This window comes from Emys orbicularis, chromosome 8 (genome assembly GCF_028017835.1).
Source record: "Emys orbicularis isolate rEmyOrb1 chromosome 8, rEmyOrb1.hap1, whole genome shotgun sequence".
NCBI lineage: Eukaryota > Metazoa > Chordata > Testudines > Emydidae > Emys > Emys orbicularis.
In genome coordinates, this window is record NC_088690.1 from 79090927 (window position 1) to 79116905 (window position 25979).

The 25979-nt window shown below is 39.7% G+C and overlaps 2 protein-coding genes across 2 annotated transcripts in view; one reads left to right on the forward strand and one right to left on the reverse strand.

The window, feature by feature from the left end:
- The window catches only part of CTNNA1 (catenin alpha 1), a 216326-nt gene that overhangs the window by 94108 nt on the left and 96239 nt on the right, over positions 1-25979 (reverse strand). Inside the window, exon 8 of the mRNA XM_065410042.1 lies at positions 64-144. Coding sequence (XP_065266114.1) covers positions 64-144 — 81 coding nt within the window. The remainder of the gene's footprint in view (positions 1-63; positions 145-25979) is intronic.
- LRRTM2 (leucine rich repeat transmembrane neuronal 2) lies at positions 12544-14448 on the forward strand. The gene is made up of 2 exons (XM_065410014.1): positions 12544-12573; positions 13330-14448. The coding sequence occupies exons 1-2, from the start codon at positions 12544-12546 to the stop codon at positions 14446-14448; spliced, it is 1149 nt and encodes a 382-aa protein (XP_065266086.1).

Sequence of the window (25979 nt, forward strand, 5' to 3'; positions counted from 1 at the left end):
AGAATTGCATTATTTCTATAAACACTATTACAACATTACATTAATAGTTTATTCATTCTGTACCTGTCTACGCAGGTCCCTGGTCTTTTTAGTCATTTTGTCTATTGCAGAATTCAGTGCATCACTTCTTTCTTTGCGTCCAGCCTGTATAGCAAGAGAGGCTAAGGTAAATACAATATTTTGTGTTGGACAGGAGACAGTATTCACTTCTTTAAATAGTAAGAAAAATAGCAGGTTATACCAATGCAAAGCAAAAAATGACCTTTGGATTCACCTCCTTATTCAACAAGGCTATTGGTGTTTCTTTTCATCTCATGCTTTCCTTCCGCTACATTTTCTCCTTAGAGGAACTATGGGAGAAGTTAGAGGGGTTTTCAGAAGTCTAAGCTAGAGACTGATCCAAAAAGTCTTCAAATACAATGTCTTGGATCCCTTCTTGACCCATCTGACAATCACACAGTTTCTTGTGCTGGATCCACTATGATTCAGACTTGCAGCACGTCCTGTATGAGAGCTCTGATTAAGTCCTGAAAAGCTTAAAACCTCCATCAGAAAGCATGAACGCCCATGGCTCTGACTCTCACCTTGATATAAAAAGATGCAGACAGTACACACCCATTTGATGGCTGACCGTCACCCAAATATTTTAAGTATTAAAATGGTTAGTCCAAAGTGGTCACTCATGGGACAAGAAGCATTCCCTAAAGAGTTTTGCATTTTACATCAACCATAGTGGACAATTCACATGTAGCCAAAACCATAAGCCACAATTTAAGTACTTTTAAATACAGAAAGCTTAAAAAAGCATTTAAGTTCAACACAAACATCAAGCATAAAAATCCAACACCAATCTCAAAACCAAAACCCATGTAAGGAAGAGCAGTGGATTCCATAAGTAGGGATCTAGGCAGTGTTGCAAAGGAGAAATAAGGTTACAACTTGGCTTTGATTAAGCAGACATGAGGCTGAGAGCATATTGAGCTCAAATGTAATCACTTATATTAAGAAATTCTAACAATGATCTTAACACATATGGTTAGTTTCTAGTTCTGAATATACAGTATATAGCTTTAAACTAGCCTTTAAGCAACCACAAAGCAATTTTACGAAGTTCTGCACTATGCTCAATGTAATTATACTGCTGAGAGAAGAAGAGATTAGCCGCCATTAATGTGTGTGTACGCTGAGAAAAAACACATTAACCACCATTAATGTAAGTGTATGCTAATTATCAAATGATAGGTTGATTTGGAAGATTTGGATCAGCAACTTTGAAATCTTAATCAAAGATCTGGAGCTCTGCATAAAACAGATGTTATGTGATTGATGGGATTAACCCCAACTGGGAACAGCAAGGCTGGGTTTATTTTGATCACTGTTAGGTGCATGTCCGCACTACAAACTAAAGGTGACCTATGTTAGGTTGACTTACATGTCCACACTGCCCTCCTTCTGTCAGCGGTGCATGTCCTCACCAGAAGCACTTCCACCAGCTTAACAGTGGCCAGCTCTCAGCTCCCCACTCCCTGCCAGGAGCCTGGGCACAGGGCACTGGGAGCCCAGGCAGCAGCCAGGCTCTAGTGGGAACCCTCCACCCACTCTGGGGTGACAGCCTGAGCTGGGAGTGGCTTTCTTGTCAATTTCACAGCTCCAGCACAGAGCCGTGAAATTGACAAGAATGACAGGCAACAGCCAATGTAAGTAATCCAGTGTCTACACCGACAGTGCATTGCCTAACTACACTGACATAAGCCCTTCACTGCTCGTGGAGATGGAGTTATGTTGGTGTAGCAAGGCACTTACGTTGGCGGGAGCAAGGCTGTAGTGTGTACACTGACACAATTAGGTTGATGTTAGGGTGACCAGAGGTCCCGATTTTATAGGGACAGTCCCGATTTTGGGATCTTTTTCTTATATAGGCTCCTATTACCCCCCCACCCCCATCCCGATTTTTCACATTTGCTGTCTGGTCACCCTAGTTGATGTAAGCTGCTTTACGTCGACTTAATTCTGTAGTATAGACCAGCCTTCGTTACCAACCATGATATCCAAGAGCAGTCATGTCCATGGTTAACTGAACTGATTCTCTGTCACATAAAGTGGTTACAAGACAAAGAAGCACTGCAGATTGAAGTTACTATTGGAACAAAAATTAGTTTAGTTATTCCTCTTCCTAGCGTCACAATGCAGCCTATTAAAATCTCTCCCCACCCCCTGCCAAAAAAAATAAATGTTAAATTATACAGAAGAAAAACTAATGATTCTAATTACTATACGCTTATGTTTCCTCATGTTTAAAGTTTACATGTAGAGAGAGTTCAACCAGAAAAGCATCAAGTTCAAATAGCTCTGGTTTACTCCTTATGACATTATCTTTACTTCACCTAAAGCTTTCAGTTGATATTTATGACAAGTTTAAACAAAACTGAAGCGACTAATAGCAAACTCTGTAGAAGCAGATTCATGTGCTGTGATTCAGTTTAAGATGAAGCCTAAACTCTGACTTTACTAATTGTGTCTTTGGCTAGCAAACCCAAAAAATAATCAATTTGTTTGTGTTACCTAGGGAACAGATGTTTATGGTTCACTAACCAAAAGCAGACATCTCAGTAGCAGTTATTTACTGAAATCTGCATGATTTCACTGTGTTTTCCAAGTTACAACTGTTGTTAGTTGTTGGCAGCGTGTGGGTTCTCTCTGCGTGCTGCACTGGCTCTGGCCAGTTAGCCCATACAGCAGACTTCGACTGAACTGTTAAGGAAGACCACAGACTCTGTTTGGTGGCTAAGGCGCTTGGCCAGGTTTATTGCTGACAAAACATGGTATTAGTGCCCTATTGGTGCTACAAGTACACTTAATACATGTATGCCCATGACAATGGACAGCTGAGTAAGTGGTGGGTTTCTGCCCCCCCCTCGGCCGGACCTCAGTGACCCCTCTTTGATACACTGATGCAGACAAAATGTGTATTGTGCCTCTGATGCAGTTAGTTGCCACCCCTTGCCTTGTACATGTTGGTTCTATCAAAACGTCTCTAGCCATCACCCGGTCATCCTGACCTTATCCTTAGGAAGGGTCAGTGTGTCCCTGTATCTTTAGGGAGTGAGTTTACACTCTAACTTAGTATCAGGATGCTCTGGCATGATCCTTCTGGAATGTGATCATGCAAGTGTCCAGTGCCGAGCACTTAGGAGCATTTATGTTTTTGCAACATCAGCCATGTTCTTGCCAAGTTCATGTTCCGGACCGTGAACCTACAAGCAGGCATGTTTTGTAACCAGGCCTGACTTTTGCTCATATTCTGACTCTTACTAACTTTGCTTTATATCAGCAGGGTCTGACCTGTTTGGGCCTTAGGGCTTACACCAGGTCCTTTATATCAGGTCTCATGTCTCAGGAGCTCTCTCTCTCTCTATACTACAGCAACATGATCAGTTCAAAAATGTAGTTCAAAATCCAGGGCCGCCCAGAGGATTCAGGGGGCCTGGGGTCTTCGGCGGTGGGGGTCCCCCGCCGCCAAATTGCCGAAGACCTGGCACTTCGGCGGCAGGTCCCGGGGTGGAAGGACCCCCTGCCGCGGGTCTTTGGGGCACTTTGGCAGCGGGTCCCGGAGCGGAAGGACCCCCCCGCCGCCAAAGACCAGGAACGGAAGAAGCTCCGGGGGCCCCGGAGCAAGTGAAGGACCCCTCTCCAGGGGCCCCCAAAAAAATCTCGTGGGGACCCCTGGGGGCCCAGGGCAAATTGCCCCACTTGCCCCCCCTCTGGGCGGCCCTGTCAAAATCCAGATTTTCAGCCATGTCTCCTTGTTTAATAGAGGACTATATATTCTATACCAGCGGTTCTCAAACTGAGTAAGGACCCCAAAGTGGGTCACAACCCCATTTTAATGCGGTCGCCAGGGCTGGCTTAGATTTGCTGGGGCCCAAGGCAGAAGCCCGAGCCCCACCTCCTAGGCCTGAGGACTTCAGCCCTGGGAAGTGGTGCTCGGATTACAGGCACCCTGCCTGGGGCTGAAGCCCTTTGGCTTTGGTCCCCCCATACAGGGCAGTGGGATTCGGGTTTTGGCCCTTCGCCACCCAGGGCGGCAGGGCTCAGGCTTCCGTCTCCCCTCCTAGGGTCATGTAGTAATTTTTACTGTCAGAAGGGGGTTATGATGCAATGAAGTTTGAGAACCCGTGTTCTAACTACTTTAACTTGAAGATAGAAACCCAAATATTTGGGTATTCCAGGAAGTAAAATTTAACTTATGTACAGCCTCAAGTTGTTCCAAAATTAAAATGAGAAGCTGTAAATTATTTCCAGTTAGCTTTACAAAGCACTCTCAAGTACACAGGCTCTAGGCAATGCTGAATAAGACCGCTGAATATGCACCTACTTTGCATAAAATGAAGCATATTTCAGCTACCCATATTTTTAAGAGGTGAGGGTCCCAGCAACCAATGCATCATTTTACCGCAACCAGTGAAAAATGGAACGCTGCAAGTTGGGACCCATAGTCTTGTTGGGCCATATTTGCATCAAAGCCACAGGCAGCACTGGCAGAACTCTAGTGCAGTTTAGACTACATAAGTCTAGATTCATACATAAGGGACCACGAGGATCATCTAGTCTGACCTCCTGTATCACCCAGGCCGTAGAATTTCACCCAGTGAGTCCTGCATCCAGCTCAGCAATTTGTGGTTGAACTAAGACCATGTCTAAGGTTATGTCTATATTGCACTTTTGTCGGTCAGGGGTGTGTAAAAAAAAAAAAGGACCAAAAAAAGTTTTAATGACAAAAAGTGCTGGTGTGGACAGCGCTTCGTCAGTGGGAGAAAGCTACTGCTCCTCGTTGGGGGTGGTTTTATTTTGTCAGCAGGAGAGCTCTCCCATTAGAAAAAGTAAAAGCAATGTCAGTATCTAGAGGACTTTTGAGTTAAGAGTACACCACCATGAACCTATCATCTATTCTGGGTTGAGAATAAGATTTGCGGATGATTTGACTTTGAGAAATCAACATCCTCAGCTGTGGGTTTGCCAACTTCATTCAAGAGGGGAGTGTTTGCCATCACTTTTTAGCTTTAAATGGGGGAATGAAAAGTTCATTAAAACCTTGAGGGGAATAATCCATTTTGCTCAATTACAAAGTGTTAGTTTTTTTTAAGCTCTATTTGGATTAAAAAAAAAAGCTAATCAAGTTTTCCTAAAGCTGTTATTCTCTCACAAAAATTTATAACCAGCCTGTAAGCTAAAATTAGCACAGAAATTAGATGGTGGTGGCCAATGGAGAGATGACCATTTAAAGCAACAAGGATTGGTAATGCGCATTAATATATGGTAATTACCCAGAAACCCATTTATTTTCTGACCTGAGTGTAGCTGTGGTTCTTTAATGAGAACTCCAAAGTAAAAGAAGAGTTGGTTAAATTACAAAAACCTACAAGTAGTACAGTAGAAACTCACTAGTGTGCAAACCAAAGCAGCTTCACCTCATAGCGCAGCTATTTAACAGATCTGTAGTGAGAGCTCATAACTAAGATACCATTGCTTTTAATATTTGAACTAAAGTATTTTGACTGGTAGATTGAAACATCAATTAAACCAAAACTATATTTACTGGAATCTATTTTGAGAGAGGGCTTTTCTTTTTCAGAATAGATAGCTTGTCTTGTGAATTGTAGAGTGAGCAAACTGGGTAATATGCAAAATGTCCCAGTCAAAATTAGTGAGGTTCTTTTTTGAGATTAGCGTTTAGCACACTTTCCTTTTGGCCAGCCAGTACTGAAGGAAGTTTTACATAGAAGCACATCTCCAGGTGCAGCAATTTCACCATGAAATGCTAGCACAGCTCATTACTCTGGGAGTGCTCAGTCTATCATGGTTTAGCAGACACTTTTCTAGAAACTTGAACAGTTTCCTTAGCACTTCACTTACATCTGGGTCTAAAAAGGATAACCTTCCACACTCCTTCACTATCCTAGCATATTGACTGTAAACAATTCCAGATTGTAAAATAGTGCTTTGACCTGACTGAAGTTGGAGGTTGCATGTGTGCAAGGGATGACAGGTAAGAAAATGCAACCGTGCTTTCAAATCTGGAGCTTAAAGATTCTGTATCTTTCCACACACCTCCAATTTCTTTATACACTACTTGTAGGGCATCTGCTAATACTAATCTACAGTTCACCAAAACATATTTCAGAGAGCTCCTGCATGCCATCACCTCTTTGCTTCAGCAAGAATCTCACTTAAACAAGTATAATTGCATCTTACTTCTTGTATGGCCACCCCCAAAGTCTCTCAGTGGTACTCTTGCTCCGTTCCAGATGTCACCTCCTTTGTGGGATAAGAACATAAGAACGGCCATACTGGGTCAGACCAAAGGTCCATCAAGCCCAGTATCCTGTCCCTGACAGTGGCCAATGGCAGGTGCCCCAAAGGGAATGAACAGAACAGGTAATCATCATTAATTCTCCAAGAGCAGTACAAAGGAAGTCTTTGCCCTTGGTTACTCATGAACTGGTATACTGTGGAATGAATGGTTTAAAATCTGCAGCTCTTCCCCAGTAAAATAGGTTAAAAGCACAGGTGACTACAGATTCATTACGCAACAGCCAAGATCGTCACATATTTTGTGCATAAGAAGTCAGTCAAATTAAGACCGCATATAAAGCTGGTCTTCCCCAGCTTCTCCTTCCCAACCTCTTCATCTGAATAACCCTTGTATGTAGCCAGAATAAGTCTAGAACCAGATGTGCTTGCAGGTAGATGATGCATCAGCCTAGGTTTTTGTTTGTGATTTTTGCACATGCCCATTCTCCCTTTCCTTTTAAATGAGCTCATCACTAACCCAATTTCACTGTAGTACATTTAAGTGACATCATGTGTCTAGTAATATTACCACCTCCATATTTTTCCAAACATTTGTGCTAATTTTCTTTGCCTTACAGCTGCATCAGCAAAGGAGATCCTTGCCTTCACTTTTTACAAAGTATACTTAAAGAGCAGTAGCAAATATTCTTTTATACAAATCTGAAGTACTAATGCCCAGCAAAAGTTAGTGAAGTCGTTTTTTTAGACAGAACATCAGTGTTCTCTCCAATCATATCATGCCACACACTTGAATGCAATCACAGTAGCTTCACATAGAAAGGTAATAGTTAGCTTCTTCAAACCTGAAGGCATGAGAAAAGTCACCTAGCTTAGACACAACCTAGATCATGTGAAATTAGTATATTTATTGTTCTTAATACATTAGGAAGGCTTCCACAATATGCCAATTTGTCAGCATAACTATATGGCAATGTCAGCTTCAGGGTTCAATCGTACACAAGGACAAATGGATATAAACTGGCCATCAACGAGTTTAGGCTTGAAATTAGATGAAGGTTTCTAACCATCAGAGGAGTAAAGTTCTGGAACAGCCTTCCAAGGGGAGAATTGGGGGCAAAAGACCTTGGCTATAGGACAGAGCTTAATAAGTTTATGGAGGAGATGTTCTGATGAGACTGCATATAATGGCATGTAGCTGATCTGCGACTGCTAGCAGCAAATATCTTCAACGGCCAGTGACGGGACACTAGAAAGGGAGGGCTCTGAGTTACTAAAGAGAATTCTTTCCCAGGTGTCTGGCTGGTGGATCTTGCCCACATGCTCAAGGTTCAACTAATCACCATATTTGGTGTTGAGAAGGAATTTTCCCCTAGGTCAGACTGTCAGAGACCCTGTTTCCCCCCCTCCCCCCCCACCTTCCCCTGCAGCATGGGGCAGTGGTCTCTTGCAGGTTTAAACTGGAAAAAATGGTGGATTCTCTGTAACTTGAACTCTTTAAATCATGATTGAGGACTTCAGTAACTCAGCCAGAAGTTAGGGACCTATTACAGGAGGGGGTGGGTGAAGTTCTGTTGCCTGCACTGTGCAGGAGGACAGACTAGAAATCGGTGTTGAAGGCCTTTTCTTGTAGCCACAGCTATATTGGCTGTGATTTTGGGGGGCGGGGGGAGCAGTGGCCCCTCTCCCAGGGCCGCCAGCAGACGTTGGGCCCTGCCCCCTCCAGAGACACAAACTCTGGAGGTGCAGGCAGCTGGTGAATTCCCCACTTTCCCAGGGGTAGGGGTGGCAGGCTTTGGACATGGGGCTTGGGGCTCCGTCCCCAGGCTCGCCACCACTGCCATTATCCCTGGGCCCTGCTGCCTCCCTGCCCACCTCCCCATTCAGGGCTTAATTTGTCCCAGGGCTTCCCGGAGCTGAGTAAGTCTGCTGTGAAAAGTGGTATTAACAAACATACAAATATCACTTTTCACAGCAGAAGCCTTACCAGGTAGCAAGCGCAACCAAAAAAGCAAAAGAAGAAGAAACAACCAACCAACCACCAACAAACCAACCAACCACAACCAACAAGCAACCAAACAACAAGAAGCAAAGCACCTTATTTGTGTTTCTATTCTGTTTAGGTCCAGTAAAGAATAGAGAGAACTGTAAATTATTTATTACTGAGTCTGAAAAACCCTACATAAATAAATTACAATGATTTGGACATATTTATGTTTATTTTTATATTATATTTTATATTGATTTGTTTTTCCTAAAGTTAATTATTTTAGGGAAAATGGTCAGCAAGAGTTGGTGGCCGCACTATGAGGCTACCAAAAATTTGTTGTGAGAATCCCCTGGACTAGATGATCATGATGGTCCCTTCTGACCTTAAAGTCAGAGTCTATGTACTTTTCTGGTGGATTCCTTTACCATAGCATCCAGTTCTTCTGAAAAAAAAATCAAGGTGTAGGGTGAAACAGAATTCTTGTGAGGACTTTTTGGTACCACTAGTGTTACTGGGAGAGAAATGCTGTTTTCCCCTTCCCAAATATACACCCTTTCAACTTTGCTGCAAAATACTTGTTATGGGAGAAACCAGTAGATGACACTGCTACTCATAGTCAATTTTTTTTCTGAGCATGCAAGCAAGTTTTCACGCTTACAAGTAGTGCTGTATTGTTAGTTTTGCAAGCAGCAGGAGCTTATTCTCTGCTTTTAACTAGAATCAATTCTGGAAGCACGGTGGACCCCTGGGATGTGGGCTGAGATTCCTGAAAGAAGGGACTACCTGCATACCTAGAGACTACAGGTCACTGATTTCTGAAACAGAAAGCCAACCTGCAATGTGCCAAACATCAACCACTACATGGCAGAAGGGCAACATGCTTCACGAAGAAAAAGAAAACTGCTTTATTGCATTTGTACAGTAACCCTCCTAAGCATTAGTTTAATACCACACTAGGCTTGCATAATTCTCATCTGTGTTAACCGATATCACCACCAACGTGATACTGGTAGAGAAGCAACACAACTGATCTGAAAGAAATCTGAAAGAATAACTGGTAACATTCATAAGAGTTACACAGGATATCAATTCTTTGCCATAACTCAACTTCTGAATATAGAATGCCATATTCTTGCAATGGCAGTATGAATTTTACAAAGATTACAGGTAAAAATCCTTCAAAAACAGAATTTTTTTAATCTAGCTAGTTGCTATGTCATACGTCACTTCAGGTATACTTTCATAGTGGCTCCTTAAGGAAAAAGGCAATTCAGTGCTTATGCTGGGTATATTTTTGTTAATCAAAATATTTAAAATAGTTAATTCCAATTTTAATTAGCTTGTATGATTTGTTTGCAAGTAATGCCTTCTGCAGGGGTTCTCAACAAAAATTTTGGTGGACTCAGTGTGGCTACCAACTCTTGCTGGTGGCTGCGCTGACCATTTTCCCTAAAGTAACTAACTAAGAAAAACAAATAAATATGCATATACACATGTCCAAATTTGTGTAATTTATTTATGTAGGGTTTTCTCAGACTCAGTAATAAAAATATTTTACAGTTGTGTCTATTCTTTACTGGACCTAAACAAAACAGAAACACAAATCAGGCATTTTACATGTTCTTGTCTTTTTTGTTGTTGTTGTTTTGCTTTTTTTGGTTGTGCTTTTTCTTCTTCTAATACTTGCTACCTGGTAAGTCTTCTGTTGTGAAAAGTGATATGGGTATGTTTGTTAATACTACTTTTCAGAGCAGAGTTACTCAGCCCCAGGAAGCCCTGGGACAAATTAAGTCCTGAATGGGGAGGTGGGCAGGGAGGCAGCAGGACCCAGGGCAGGGGTAGTGAGCCTGGAATCACAGCCTGCCACCATGTAGACAGAGCCTGATGCCCTGTGGCCAAAGCCTGCCTCCCCTATCCCTGGGAAAGTGGGGAATTCACCAGCTGCCTGCACCTCCAGAGTTGTATCTCCGGAGGGGGGCACAACCTCTGCTGGCGGCCCTGGGAGAGGGGCCACTGCTTTCTTCCCCCCCCCCCCCAACCCATCAAAGCCCAGATGGCTGTGGCCGCAAGGAAAGGCTCTAGTGGCCGCATTTGAGAACACTGGACTAGAGCAAACTTGGAAATACTTCCAGTGTAATTTAATACACAACCAGCACGCTTTAATTTTCTTTATTATGGTCAATTAGTGTTCATATGTCTCTCTCACACCCAAACTTCTACTTGATGCCTCAATGAAGTCATAGCTCTGTTTAGAGCAGAACAGTTCGCCACAAAATGACAACTTCACTACAGGATCAAAGAGAATGAAGAGTTAGGGAAAGAAGGCACACAGCTTTGTTTAAACACAAAACACTTTATAATCAGGGTTACTGCTTTCTGAAGTGTGGAAAGAAATTTTTTGTTTTTAAGTCCTGCATTTCAGTTTCGCACCTTCCCTATCATTATGAAAGTCCCTTAAGTCCATCTTACATTAACATGAAAGGTTTTCCTTCTCTGCAGTCCATGCATTGAAGACATTTCCATGTCACTGTGTGGGGCTCAAAATGAATAGGCTGTTGTAACAGTTTAAAATGCACCTCACTGCATTATAGCTCCAAGTCACAGGGTAAAGGAATTTAAAAAAAAGATAGCATACTCAAGGAAACAGAAGAGGAAAGTTAAAAACAAAATTATCCGGGTTAAAACAGCCTTACCAAAAAATAGCCATGAAAATTCAGCAGCTCATTTACCCTGTATTATCAGTTATCATGGAAAATAAGTGGTAATTTTGTGTGCCCTAGGTGCGTACAGCTAGTCAAGAGTATAGTTTCTCTAAATCTGGTTGAATGTGTGAGCTCTTGATGAGAGACACTGACTGGTCAGCAACAGTGCAGGCAGACAGCTTTACAAGCTTCCCAAGAACACAGTTCTACCAGTGCATCTTAATTCTAAACATGCAACATCACTGTTGTTCAGGCCTGGACGTTCTGTTGCACAGATTCCCAGCAAAACTAATGTGAACTTCTATTCACAGAAGAAAAGAAAAAAAAGCTTACTAATGACTGAAGTGAACCATCAAACTCCTCACCACCTCAAACGTGATTTGAGCCCCAGCCTGAATGCAGAGCACACATTACCTCCACCCAATCCCCAGAAACAACAACAACCATCTGCAGTTTTGTTAAAATTGAGAAAAATATGATTTTGAAAGTGGGGAAAATCTAATTTGATTTTAAGGAAAACAAATTTCACACACTTGAAGATAAAGTTTTATTTTTTTCAGAGATTTGTCATTCTTAATCATAAGTTTATTATTTTCTTTGTTACTTTGGAGATGTGAACAACTTGGAATATGGGGAAGTGAAGCTAACAATATCTAAGCAAAAATGTTTCCCTCCTTGTTCATTCTAAAGACAAAGAAGGAATGTAGTGGTATACAGCTCTAAAATGCCAGATAATTCACTTTACTGTACCTGTTGGTGCTAATCAGCATTCTCCTATTACTACTCAAACAGTATGTGCGCATTCCCTATTAAAGTTCTTTATGTGCAGGAAAATACAATACAAAATGAGCAAGAGCCAGCATTAAAAGACCCTTCACAATTCTAGCTGTACACTGCTTGAGGCTGTCTGAAGATAGCAAGCAAAATGTACTATAGAAAAAACATTACAAATCATTCTTACTCCTTGAATTGTATGGATGAAGCGTTCCTTACAGTTGATTTTCCTCCTCTATCAGTAGTTTAACAGGATCACAGTATGCACCATAATGCTTCAAAACAGAAAAGCTTCTGGAAAACCCAAACAAAAGGAACGTCACCAGGTGACGTCAGCCTATATACAGTTCTGTGTGGTCGCAGCGCATAAGCAAATCCATTCTTGTACCGTTTCCCTGAAAAGCTTTTCAGTAAATGCACTCATGCTACTACAGGAGCTTCTCTCAGCAATAAGCCACCCATCTGCCATCAACAAGTTAAGACTAAAAGAACCCACAGCCGCGGAAAAAGAACGTGAGCTTCAATTAAACCACTGAGCAGTCACAGGAGGAGGAAAAACAACAACTTATATTCAGCATTGATTCCACAATTACAGACCTGTCACATGAAATCAAGCCAACGAATTTAAAAGGAGTATTTTGAGAGAGCATGGTGGATTCAGTCTTACACTAATATCGAAGGACACTAGAAAACAGTAAATTATTCAAAGGCTGTCTTACATTAGAGCCTTTTACAGACTCACTGCGTTGAGTCTAAAACTACGACTGAATGCAACCTCCAATGTACTCAAAAGAATGGGTAAGTTTACACATTTATATATACCTTTTATGATGAAAAACAGTTATGCTTCAGAAAAACAGATACTAAAAACAGATTTTCTGAACTGAAGCCTTTTAAAGGCTTGTTCACATTGTCACTTGTAATCTTCAATAATGTAGATAAAGATTTGTATCAAGGACAATATCTAAGTACTCTGTATTTAGTAAGTTAGTTCTTACATTCCGAAGTAGCTTTTTAGAGATGCATGAAAGTAATCTGCAGTGAAATCTTTCACCATAATGTTCTAAGTGTACATGATCTGATAAGAATATCCTATCTTGTTGTTTCCCTAAATTATATTCTGCAGGCTTACATTTCAAGTGGCCATTAGGGGCTCCTATGCTGGCAGCACTATATGCAATGAGTATGGTTTTAAAATTGCTGCCTGCCTTGGGCATGGCTTGTCCACCAAAATGTCGCTGTGAGAAGCTGCTCTTTTACTGTGACTCTCAGGGGTTTCACTCAGTGCCAAACACCACTGACAAGGGCTCTCTAGGTTTGTCACTGAGGCACAATTATATTTCTGAACTTGAAAGGGATCAATTTGCAAGCTTCAGTCAACTTACTTGGCTTCACTTAGATCATAATCAAATTGCAACAGTAAGAGAAGATTCTTTTCAAGGACTATATAAACTTAAGGAATTAATCCTAAATTCAAACAAAATCTTTTATTTGCCAAACACAACTTTTAGCCAACTGCTGAACCTGCAAAATTTGGACCTCTCTTTTAATCAGTTATCCTCTCTGCATCCTGAGTTGTTTTATGGACTTCGCAAACTGCAAACCTTGCATTTACGTTCCAACTCCCTGCGGACTATCCCAGTCCGCCTTTTCTGGGACTGTCGTAGTCTGGAGTTTCTGGATTTGAGCACAAATCGCTTGCGAAGTTTGGCTCGCAATGGATTTGCAGGATTAATCAAACTGAGGGAGCTTCACCTAGAGCACAACCAGCTGACAAAGATTAATTTTGCTCATTTCCTACGGCTAAGCAGTCTGCACACGCTCTTCTTGCAGTGGAACAAAATTAGCAACTTGACATGTGGGATGGAGTGGACCTGGGGCACCTTAGAAAAGCTAGATTTGACTGGAAATGAAATCAAAGCCATTGATTTGACAGTTTTTGAAACTATGCCTAATCTTAAAATACTCCTAATGGATAACAACAAGCTAACCACTCTGGATTCCAAGATCTTAAATTCACTTACATCCATAACTACAGTGGGCCTCTCCAGCAATCTGTGGGAATGCAGTCCAAAGATATGTGAATTAGCCACATGGCTGAGTGGTTTTCAAGGTCGGTGGGAGCACTCCATACTGTGCCACAGCCCAGACCACACCCAAGGAGAGGATATTCTAGATGCAGTTTACGGTTTTCAGCTTTGCTGGAATTTATCAACTATTGTTACATCCATGGTTACAAGTTACAGCTCTCCAACTACTGAGTATACAAAAAGAATAAGCTCATCAAATTTCCATATGGGAGACAAAGAAATTCCAACTACTGCAGGCATAGTCGTTACTACTGAAGAACATTTCACTGAACCAAACAATGCCATCTTCACTCAACGGGTAATTACAGGAACAATGGCTTTATTATTTTCTTTCTTTTTTATCATTTTTATAGTGTTCATCTCCAGAAAATGCTGCCCTCCCACATTAAGAAGAATTAGGCAGTGTTCAATGATTCAAAACCACAGGCAACTCCGATCCCAAACACGGCTACATATGTCAAACATGTCAGACCAAGGACCATATAACGAATATGAACCCACCCATGAAGGACCTTTCATCATCATTAATGGCTATGGACAGTGCAAGTGTCAGCAGCTGCCATATAAAGAATGTGAAGTATAATATCTACAAGTCATCAAAAATTAAACCAGATAAGTAACCTATTTTAAAATTGATGGGGACCTACATATGATTCTAATTTTTACAAATGTTGACATAAACCCTAATTTTCCAAACTATTTAATGGAAGCATTGTTTTTGAAGTGGTGCAGTATTTTAGAGGTTTTTTTTTTTTTTTTAAATAAAACCATATTTTCAGTGTTAAAGCAATGATTACATTAAATTTGCACTCAATGTTTGAAAGTCAAAAAGATGCTCACCTCAAAACATGTAAAATGTTTCATGTTATGTAATTATATGACTATGTGTAAACATTTATACTTAAGTCTCCATAGTCTACTTTTTCTAATGAAAATAGTCTGGATGAAAGGAATCTAGATAGATGTACAGAGATCTGTGAGGGAACATGCATTACATTTGTTCCATTGTAGCTATGTGATCACAAACATTCCAGTTGGCTCGGTTCACTTTTCAAGGTAGACTTACAGGAAGATTTTCCTTCTGTGATAATCTGACTCTAAAATCTACAATCAGAGAAGAATGGGAAAGGGATTTTTCAAGTGTATTGGAGACTGGTGATTTTAAATACTGTTTTCCTACCTCCATATCGATAGTCAGCCTTGCCTAAATGTACCTTTGCTAAAGCTCACAGCAAATTTGCAACACAGCAGTTTTATACAGTTACAAACTGACTCTCCAAATGCTTACAAAGTGCTCAAGTGCGGCTCGATACAATGCAATCAATTCTAAGTATTAAATGTGTTTAACTCTTATTAGACCTCTGGTTTGACTTGATAATTGGCATAGCTTTTCAAATAATTTAGGCAAATTATTTGGGACTATGAATGAAGGGTATTTCAACAGCTTCTCATGTGTAAATACCCTGAATGCAAATTTTAATTAAAAGTAAATATCAATTTTGGGGTAAAAAGGGACTAGGGAGGGAAGAAGCCTCTCCTCTCCTCCCCACAGCAGTTTCTTCATCTTGCCTAGAAGCTATTTTCATGCACTAACGCGACTGGTTTCTCTGGAGACAGAATTAGCCCCTGCAATATAAGCTTTCACTTATCCTATTCTTGTGAAACCCCCAATCTTCCCAAAGTCAAAGCAGTTAAACTTTTTTATTTAATTGTTCAGTTGATAAATTATAATTAGCTTAGAAAGTATTTAATTGAAAAATGTTTCATTTTATACTTCAGTGATATGAGATTGAATTTAAGGTCGTATGCTATTTGCATTTTTTTTTTTTTTTTAAATAAAATTACTCATCTTGGAAACTCATTTTCTTTTATCCAGAAGTAGCATGTGCTATAAACACTATTATGAAATTACATGTAAATATTTGGAGATCTATGCAGCCACAGTGGTATCAGACACCACAAATAAATATAAAATTACAATATTTTTAAGAAAATTGCTCAAATATTGTAAACTTTAACCAAAGTTACTAGACCGGGGGGAGAGGGGAAGAGGAGGGAGGGATTTATATATATAAATATGTATATATATTTAAAATGTGTTCTGTGTCAAATGCTGCAGCGTTCGACAATTGGCAGCAGCACACAACTGGAGAAAACAATTCCTCAGTGTTGACATACCTTGAATAAATCAGTAATTACAGTATGTTAATTATGTGTTGTACCAAACTTCTAAAAACTTTTACAACAGATAGTCACTGCACAAGTCTGCTTGCTTATCACTCAGCATTATGTTTACACACACACACACACACGCACGCGCACACGCACACGTGTATGCATTTAGGGTACAATTATACAACATTGTGATGTTTTATTGTGAAAGGAATAGGTCTCAGATAAATACATGGGGCTTCAGATAATATTTTTCATAAATATTTTTAAATTACTCTTATGCTATCCACATGCTTCCTATCCCCTTTATGTTACATGAAACTGCAGTGTCACAAATTAGCAAGAAAAAAATATATACATTTTCTTATTCTCCATGATTTTGTATTCTATTAAGGCAAGTGCATTCAGTAAAGACTAGTTTCCTATAATTTTTTTTAATGAACCCATTTGCTGTTAGAATCCAAATATAGACTGATTATCTTGCATTACAACTATCCCAACTACTTTCAGCCATATAGAGTACCTTCTATGCAGACAGAGGAAGTGGTAGGAGGAGGAAGAGAAGGGGATGTTCACATCATTAAATCCCACATGCAGTGAGAGGCCAGATCAAAGTTGAAAAAGTAGATTTACTGGCACCAAGTATATTGAACTACTTGTGATTAAATAAATCTTTTATCTTATTAAAATATTAAGTGTTCATGGCCCTTCGTTTACATCTAAGCTTCAGTCTTTCCCTCCGATATGTGAGCGGGCATCATTTCATATCTTGTTAAAAATCTGTGCATGTCTGTGAAAGCACAATAGCTTTACTAGCTATACTGGTGTAAATTATTGGGTATTAGCGGGCAGGATCAAGCCCTTGAAGCGCTAGCTTTCAGAAAAGTCTTTGCAAGTGCACCCTTAGGTACAAACAGATGTGCTCAGGAATTAGAATCATTCCAGCAATGGTGGGTAGTCAAATGCTTTTGCTATGGTATCCCCACGCAGGAAGGCAGGGCTAATTTCTGCTGCACCCAGCCCCCTAACACAAGCGTATGTCCTCTCCTTATCCAATAAGATCCTACTGTTGTAGCATGGTCCAAAAGTAACTTGAAATACTTCACTCCAGTGTGGAGAGGGAAGTAGTGGGTGGGGCTATGGCTGTCATGCTACCCCTAGGAGTATGTGGCTGTGTTGCATTTGCAATCCTACACAAGAGCCATTATTAGCAGTCATTTTTAGCATAGTTTACAGTCATGATTAAGGAAGGCTACCAGGCTTCCAGCCTACCTTGTCAACAGGGCTATGTCTAAACCCATTCCCCTTGTTTGCCATGCTCCAAAAACCAACAGAACACTGTTTGCCCCCAACCATTAGTAACCATTATCCTCTCTAGAATTTCAGCACTCTCCCCTCCCTCAGACCTCCAGGAATCAGCTTTCAGCCAATGCACCCACCCTCCTTTTGAACCAGTACTCTAGGCTCAGCCTTGGCTACAGATGGTAAAGCAGTAAGGCACACACACAATCTAATGCCATGTAAGCTGTGGAGGCAAGATAAGATTTAACAGCCTCTGCATGACCCATCTTAAACAAAGTTGATCTCCCAACTGCCTCAGAACATAATTGCCACTCCCTAGCAGCATTTAGCCTTTGACTTGAGAAGTCAACACCTAATATTCAGTGAACGACTATTGGACGTTCACACATTAGACCCAAGCAGTGAATATTACACCTCTACCCCAACAGAACGCTGTCCTCGGGAGCCAAAAAATCTTACTGTGTTATAGGTGAAACCGCGTTATATCAAACTTGCTTTGATTTGCCGGAGTGCGCAGCCCCCCCCCCCCCCCCCCCAGCACTGCTTTACCGCGTTAAATCCAAATTCGTGTTATATTGGGTCGCGTTATATCAGGGTAGAGGTGTACATCCAATGTAGCATGCATCATATAATCTAGATGATGTCAAATGCTGGCAATGAAAATTTAACCAGGTTTCTCTAATAATAAGCAGTAAGAAGCGAGCTATGCCAGTGTCCTATGCAAGAACTCATTAGAAGGAGCAATTCCAAGTGACTTTTTAAAATTGTTTTCCATTCTCAATTGTTTGTGGCTCCATCACCACAATAATTTTCTTTCATTTGGCAAACACTTATTTCTTGTGTTTCTTAAACCAAGGTGGTTGGTTTAACTTGCGTTCCAGTAGCAGGACTAATGACCACAATCTACGTTCCATCTTTTGGTTACTGAGTCTACGTTCAGATGCACTGCACACAGTCACAGTTCCTATCAAGTTTACTTGGAATTTTGGGCGCTTAGCACTTTTACACACACAATTAACATGAGTAGACAGTTTAAGAATTGCTTGTCATTCTCCAGAGCATTCTCTTAAGACCACTCACCCTCTGCTCCATTCTCCACCCAATTTGCTCATTCCCCCCCCCCAAACCCCCACACCTTCAGTCTCAGTAATATTTGAACCCAACACTTGGAACCAGTTTAAATCATAGTCCTTGAGTGGACCAGAAATAAGGAAGAACAAGCTCTCCCATCTCTAGTAATTTCTCTGCAATGATGGATTTTTCCCCACTTATTTTTAACTTTGAAGAACTGCCTGATAAGGCATTGGGTGAGTCAAGTCTTGTTCCTGTACTACTTGATAGTGCTCAATCAACAGGAGGTTAACACTTATCAGATGCAAGGCTACCGGGCCCACAACCATTGGGGGAATTAAGCTAGTTTTCAGTGACAAACTAGTTTATGTGAAAATCCAAGTGTTTGTGTCCACATCGAGCTACAGCCCTTTGAAGACAGTCACCTATTGCCAACACTTGAGAGCAGAAGTATCAGCTTGCTTTTTAAAGACAGAAATCTGCACTAACACTTGTCTCCTAATGTGCCTAAATTAATTTTTGTACTAGTTTAATGAAATGAAAGTTGATTGAATTTTGTAATTTGAGTAGTTTAAAACTCATGTGTTTCGATTAATGTAATCAATTAGGAAAACTAGATTTCATCTTCCACAGAAGTGGATTTCCACACAATGACGACACTTCAGAGAGATGGAATCTTCCTTCTCCCACAGATAAAACAAAATCCAGTGAGGTTTATTAGTAGTGCCAATTCATTCATGTCAATTCCCCTTTCCACAACTAGAACTGAGGTTTATCCATAAACTGAGGCTGTCAGTTTTTTCTTTTAAACAATCATCCACTGACTGCTAGTGGTACAGTTAAAGGCCTTTGTGTAGTCAAGTTGGGGATCATGCATTTCATATTTTGTATTAAACACCTTTTTTAGAGAGAAGTACTAGGGAAAGGTACTAGGATCTAATCAAATCATATCTACTATCTAAGATAGGTAGTATGAGTTTACCTAATAAGGTCAAAACAACAAGCTTTCAGATCTGTGAAGCAAGCATATGAAAGGCTCCATCTCCTACACTTTCAACTAAATTCTTTAATGATGGTAAAAAAAAAAAAAAAAACCACCACACAGATTTTAAAACATTAGTGAACTTTTTTTACCAACATTGAGACCAGAGATTAAAAAGCAGAGTCCCAAATGCATTGTATTCAAGTCATGTTTAAGAGCCATTTTCTGGTGGGGGTGAAAATACAAAATGGAGTAAATTGAAGTGCAGTGTACAGAAAGATTTTGTTATTAAAACTGTGTATATCGTAAAACTGAATTTGCCTCTTTTTTCCTGCCTTCTCAAACATAAATATCTAGAAATGTCCAGTTTTATGGCAATGTAAAATTAGTAGTCATACCAACTGTGTTCGAAAGAGTCACACCACTTCAAAGCAAATTGCTTAGAAATCTCAATAGTGACGTTTCGGTCAGTCTGTTTACTGTACGCCAATATGTTGCTTTAAATTACACTTTATGGACTGAAAAAGTCTGAGTATCTGAACTCTTCATGCAGACTGATTCTTTATTGAGTCTAGAAAGTTTCTTGCAGAGGGAATATGAGTTATTGCTCATGAAAGGTGACAGATTAATGGCTCTGGAGACTGAACCCTTTGTACTCATCTATTTAATGTACAGCAATACCTTCCACACATCACTGACAGTATGCCTCAACCACGACCTTGGAGTAGCCATTTACAAGGTTGAGAGAATAGTTCCTTCCCTATTCTTGTTCAGTCCTTGGACTCTCTCCTGCCACAATCAACAATCAATGGTGCCAGTTGGGGTGGTGGGTAATTCAGACAGGGCCTTATAAACTCAATAAGGACAAGCAACCCAAATCATTTAAAGATAGTATGTGTTGGTGGTTTGGTCTCAACTTTGAATTATCACCAAACAGAACCAGATATGAGCTGGTGACCTCAAAGAAAAAGTTCCATAGCCCATTATCACGGTCTTGAGTTATCCAGTCCAGTTCTCAGTACAGGCTACTTGTAGTGATATTCTCAAACACTGATTATTAAATCAACAAAGATGTTTTCCTTTCATCGTTTAAAGAGATTCAGAGTTGGAGGATGTTAGTTATGTACTTTTAAAGAAATTTTAGTGTCAATAACTAAATCAAGCAAACTTAAAATGACAGATAAAGTTTACTTAATTTGCAAACAAATTCTAAATAGTTTAATTGTAGCTACATTTACGATAGGAGAACACTTCCTTAAATAAAGGTTTGTATATGCAAAACAATGAATAAAATAACTACTTTTTAAAAATGCAGAATATCAAAATGTTTACTATAGCTGGCTAACAACCCCCTAAATTCCTTTCAGCCTTCAAAAAACTGCATAACATTTAATCTAAATCAATAAAGATATATAAATGGGATACTTAGAATTTTCCATTTAAGTCCTCCTATATGCAATTAGTAACAATTAAGGAACGTTATGCACAATATGATTAATGCTGTTCATAGTAATTTTGACAAAAATACTGCAGAACACCGAATCTCTGGCCAGAAATTCTTGACTAACACCTTAAAAAGAGAACTGCAAAAGTGATTTGAAAATTGAGGCAAGTCTGATAATGTGCTGAAATACCCCAACAAATAGGAGGTGGGGTACATTCAACACAAATCTTCCTTAACATTAAAAGCTCCTTCCCCAGGCCTTTAACATCACTTAAAATATGCACAGAATACACGGTTAGATGAATTCAGCACAAAAATAACTTACTTGGGGCATTAAGCACATATTTTTACAATTAAAGGCAACCTTCAATATTGTGGAAGGGTAGGGAAAGCTACAAATAACTACTTGTGGCCTCTTCTATTCTTTCTGATGTATAAAAATCTAAAAACTGAAGCTTTCTCCTGCCTTAGCCTTCCAGACAGGACCCGAGTTTTCCATGTAAACAGAGATGACTTGAGAACTACCGAAGTGATATTGCAAGAGAGAAAAAAAGTGAAAGTTGAGCAATTAAAACAAGGGAGTTTTGCAGAGACAAAGTGGATGAAATATCTTTTATTGAACCAACTTCTGTTGGTGAGAGAGAGATGCTTTCGGGCTCCAAAGAGTTGCTCTTCTTCTGAACAAAAAGAATAGGATATGACCTCACCTACCACGTGTGTCTCATGTTCTGGCACCAACATAGCTACAACACTGCAAACAAAGGCGTTTTAGTTGGACTATTTAATAATTAAAGTTAATTAGCATTTTGGAAAAATGACCCTTCATTCACATCTTGAGACTTCCAGTAGATCTGTCAGCAAAACCAGCTGACATTCCTGAATACCAAAATTTTTTATAAAAACTTTCAGGCCCTCTTTATATAGCATACAGAAGCACCAATGAGTACACTCCCATTTAAAAAAATTCTTTGTAGGTCACTTTTAAATCAGTTCAAGTTTGCTTTGACCTTAACTTTTCAGGCATTTTTCTTCACATGCATTTTATTAATTGAGTACTTAGGATTCTTTTTCAAAGTCAACAACTAAAGAAAAACTGTTTTCCTCCCCACATTTTCCATCCTGTAAGCTAGGATCAACATACTCACTTGGTCATGTAGGACATGTGCAATTGTTTTATACCAATTCAATGCAGCTTAGTCTTCTAAAAGAAGTCAGCAAGTAAGAGTTCATTCATCAAGAAGGATCATAAACACTGAAAAGGTCATAATTCTTTACAGGCAAGAACTATTAATTCTGTATTATAAATCAAGAATATAAATCTGAGAAGTCCAACCTAATTACTCAGAGTCTGAACTTCAATTGTTACAACTGCTACACTATTTTAAAACTAAGTGTATTGAGGATTCTCTCTCAGCTTGAGCACACAGCCTTCTAATAAAAGGTACAGGCCCCTTACATTTGGTAAGTGGCAAAGGTGGGCCAATACTTTCCAGATACTTTAGGAGTCTGCAGATTTTCCTTCACATCTAAAGTTCTGTTTGGACTATTTTAAGACTAAGATTTAAGATAAGGAATATGCAAAATAATGATATAGATAAGATGGAGGGATGTATTTCCTGAGGAAGAAGGCAGGTATAGTTCTAAGGCACACCTTACGATGATTAAAAAAGAGCAAGAGTGGACAGAAAAGGGTTGCTAATTCACTCACCCTATGGATAGTCTTCATCATTACTAGCAACAGTCTTTAGATTTCAGAACTCTAAGAAGATGGTAGCCACAATAGGCTTAAAGGGTGGCAGGTAGAGAAAAGCACACCTCATTTAAAATTAAGGCTCTGAGGAACATATAGCTCTGGGCTGTTCAGGGTATATCTACACTACAATTAAAAACCCACAACTGGCCTGTGTCAGCTGATTTAGGGTAAGGGGTGGTTTAATTGCAGTGTAAAAGTTCTCTCTTGCTGGAGCCTGGTCTCTGGGACACTGCAATTAAAACATCCCTTTGGCCCAAATCAGCTGCCATGGGCGTTTAATTGCAATGTAGACATACCCAAATTGGCAGTACAGCAGCAGTGAATCCTGGAAATAAGGGGATGGTGACCTTGATAAAATTGTCAGTCTCATTCATCTAGGCTCAAAACCAACACCAAGCCCTAGAGCTTCAGGAAGGCTATAGCCAGGCATATTAATAGGCTAGACTGCAGAGAGCATATGCTGAACAAGATGTGGCAGGTCTTTCATCTTTGACCTGACAAGCATAGACGCACCATAGCCTGCAAAAGCATGACCATGACGTTCTCCTTTTATGAGTTACTTTTATACCAACTGAGTGTTTATAACCACCATCTCTTTTTAACAGGTATTTCCACACAAATTTTCTAGGTCAGAGTTTCTCCCTGAGATACTGAGATGCTAAATAGGAAATGTCCTGCTCCCAAGAAACCCTGTCTGTTTGCATAAGATTAACACACCAGATTTGAGAGGAAAGTCTGAGGTCATTTGGATGATCTCTCACTTTTAAGATGACCTTTAGGTTCATGGAGAAGATTGAGAACAGCCATGCTGGAGGCATCCATAGTCAAACTGAACTGGATACCAAAGGTAATAACCCCTTGTCTTTTGTATGGGCACAGGAAATAAGATGCTTAAACCCAACTGCCTCCACCTGTTGGGAAGCAAACTAGAATACCCTCAGAAGAAGGGTCCATTTCTCCCAGATGGATGAATTATTTACTCAAGTCACCTGCAAAGGTCTATATCCTTGCAATTTGCAAAGTAATTAATTAGTAATTGAGAGCTTTATTTTCAAGCCCTCAGTTTGAAATTCAGGCTTCTATTGTTTTTGGACACACCTTGCTTAATTTCACTGGAGACAAGTAGATAGCTGCCTTCCATCCTGTCTGGGAGAAAACCAGTTTCTGTGTGTTCATTCACAGACTTTAAAGCATAATACCAGTGAGTATCCACAATTCCTCATATAGTGTTAATACAAGCATTTTAAAATAATATTGATCTGTGTCCCATCAGCTTTCATAAAAGACCTGACTTGATACGCTTTTGTAACACAGTAATATTGCATATCAGTTGATTCATTTACTTATTTAAGGTTCAGACCCCTGTATTTAAGAGACTCTCTCTCCAAGTTAATGTCTTTGTTTACCTTTTATGTAAATGTGCCTTAACTGTCTCTGCCTGACTATCAGGCTAGTCAGACTAACAAGTACATATTCCTTTGTCTAAGGCTGATTGGGCTTCTGCATGACTTCAAAAACACATTTTAAAGAACATAATTCTAGCACATACTAAAAATTATGGGTATACAGCCTGTGCATACCTCACACAAGAATATTATGATCAGTGTTAGTTTTCCAATGGCATATTACATGCCACTCTTTGGGTATATCTCATGACAACAGCATGTTAGGTTTGGTGAATATGTCAGGCCTAACAAAAGTTGCTGACACAGTAGCAAACCACCAGCGTGCCTCTGAATCACAGCCAGTTGCTTGCTAATATGGAGAATGAAGACAGACTGACCCATCCAGGAAAAAATTGTTGATATGCCTGTTTTACAGTTAACCACTATCTTTGAATTTCAAACTCGAGAAGTCTAGATTAAACAAAGAAATGGTCAGTGAATTCTGAAGTCTTTCTAGATTCTTATTTCCTCTTTTTCATGATAGCCCAATAGACTGCATAAGGTGATCAAAAAGTTGTTGACCTGAAGACAAAGATGGTGGAAGCCAACAGATCTCCATGAAAGATGTGAGCTGTTAGAACTAAAACTGCTTAAATCGTCCTAACTAGCACAGCACCCAGCCCTCGCACTAAGGATTTCTGAACTTCTATGTAACAGTTGAAGATAACACATTCATGTTTCCTCATTCATTTAGATGCTTCCTTTCATAATATCCAGGTAATACCTAATAGATTCTCTAAACATATCAGGCAGTTGTGAGTAAGCAGCTGACTGGAATTTTGTCAGCCATTAGTGATGTCTACTTTACTGGCACACTGCTCTCAGTAAGCACATGTCCAGGTGCACGAGAAGCATACTACATGCTAGATTTAAATGAACCAATATTAGCAGATTAGATATTCAATGTATAAGGGAAATCTACTCAACTATGTAGAAAGTAAAAATAATATATTACACCTCACTATTGGTCCAAAAATGGCAATGCTGGACAACTATTTCACAGAGAACTACTGCATAGCACAAATATTAGTTTACTTGGTGAAGCTAACAAATGCTTACCGGACATAGCAATCATATTTCTCTTTCAATATTTGACATCAACTACATTCAGTTAAATTCTTTTTTCAGTAACTCCACTGACTTTGGATTTATGCCATTATAATAGAAAGCAGAGCTTATCCCCTACTTTGTAAGTAGTCACGACAGTGCCTACTTCTTCACACACTACAAAAGAACCTTATTACAAGGCTTTATTTGCAGCTCTTTTCTTGTACTGGTATACGTTCATTAATGGCTTCACTGTTTGAGATCTAGAGTAGAGCTGCTGTGCTATTGTTAAAAGTTGTAGATTATGCCTGTCAGTTTTATTTAAGTTAACACAGTTTTAGTTTCTACTTCCTATTTGAAATGGGGGAAAAACAGGACAGTTCTGTTTTAAATTTCATAATTGCTAGAAAGACATAGAAAATAGTGTCAGTTTAATATTTGGTGCATTTATCAGTCTACTGTAGAATTTAAGTCTTTTCTTTACAAACCCCTTTCTACAGGTTTATTAGTCATTAGTTCACATTTCTGCTACTTACCTGTATCAGATTTCTTAGTGCAAACTATTCCACTTACCAAATTTTCACAATTAAGAAAGCAAATTCTCCATCTCTCCCAAACCCACTATTCAGGAACCCTGTTCACCACCCGCCTTCTCCTCATACAAGTTTCTATGGGGAGCTCAACTTATCTTATCCCTTCCTCTCTTTCAGGGTTTCTAAATACTAAGGACTCTAGATGAGGCTGGTACAGTACAGACCCGTTTACGCGCGGATGTCGGGAGTCAAGCCATCATGACTGTGTGTTAATGGACTGCGGGTTAAGAGGGCCATGCTGAAATATCTTAAGATATCTATATATATATATATATATACACACATACACACATGTATAATTATCT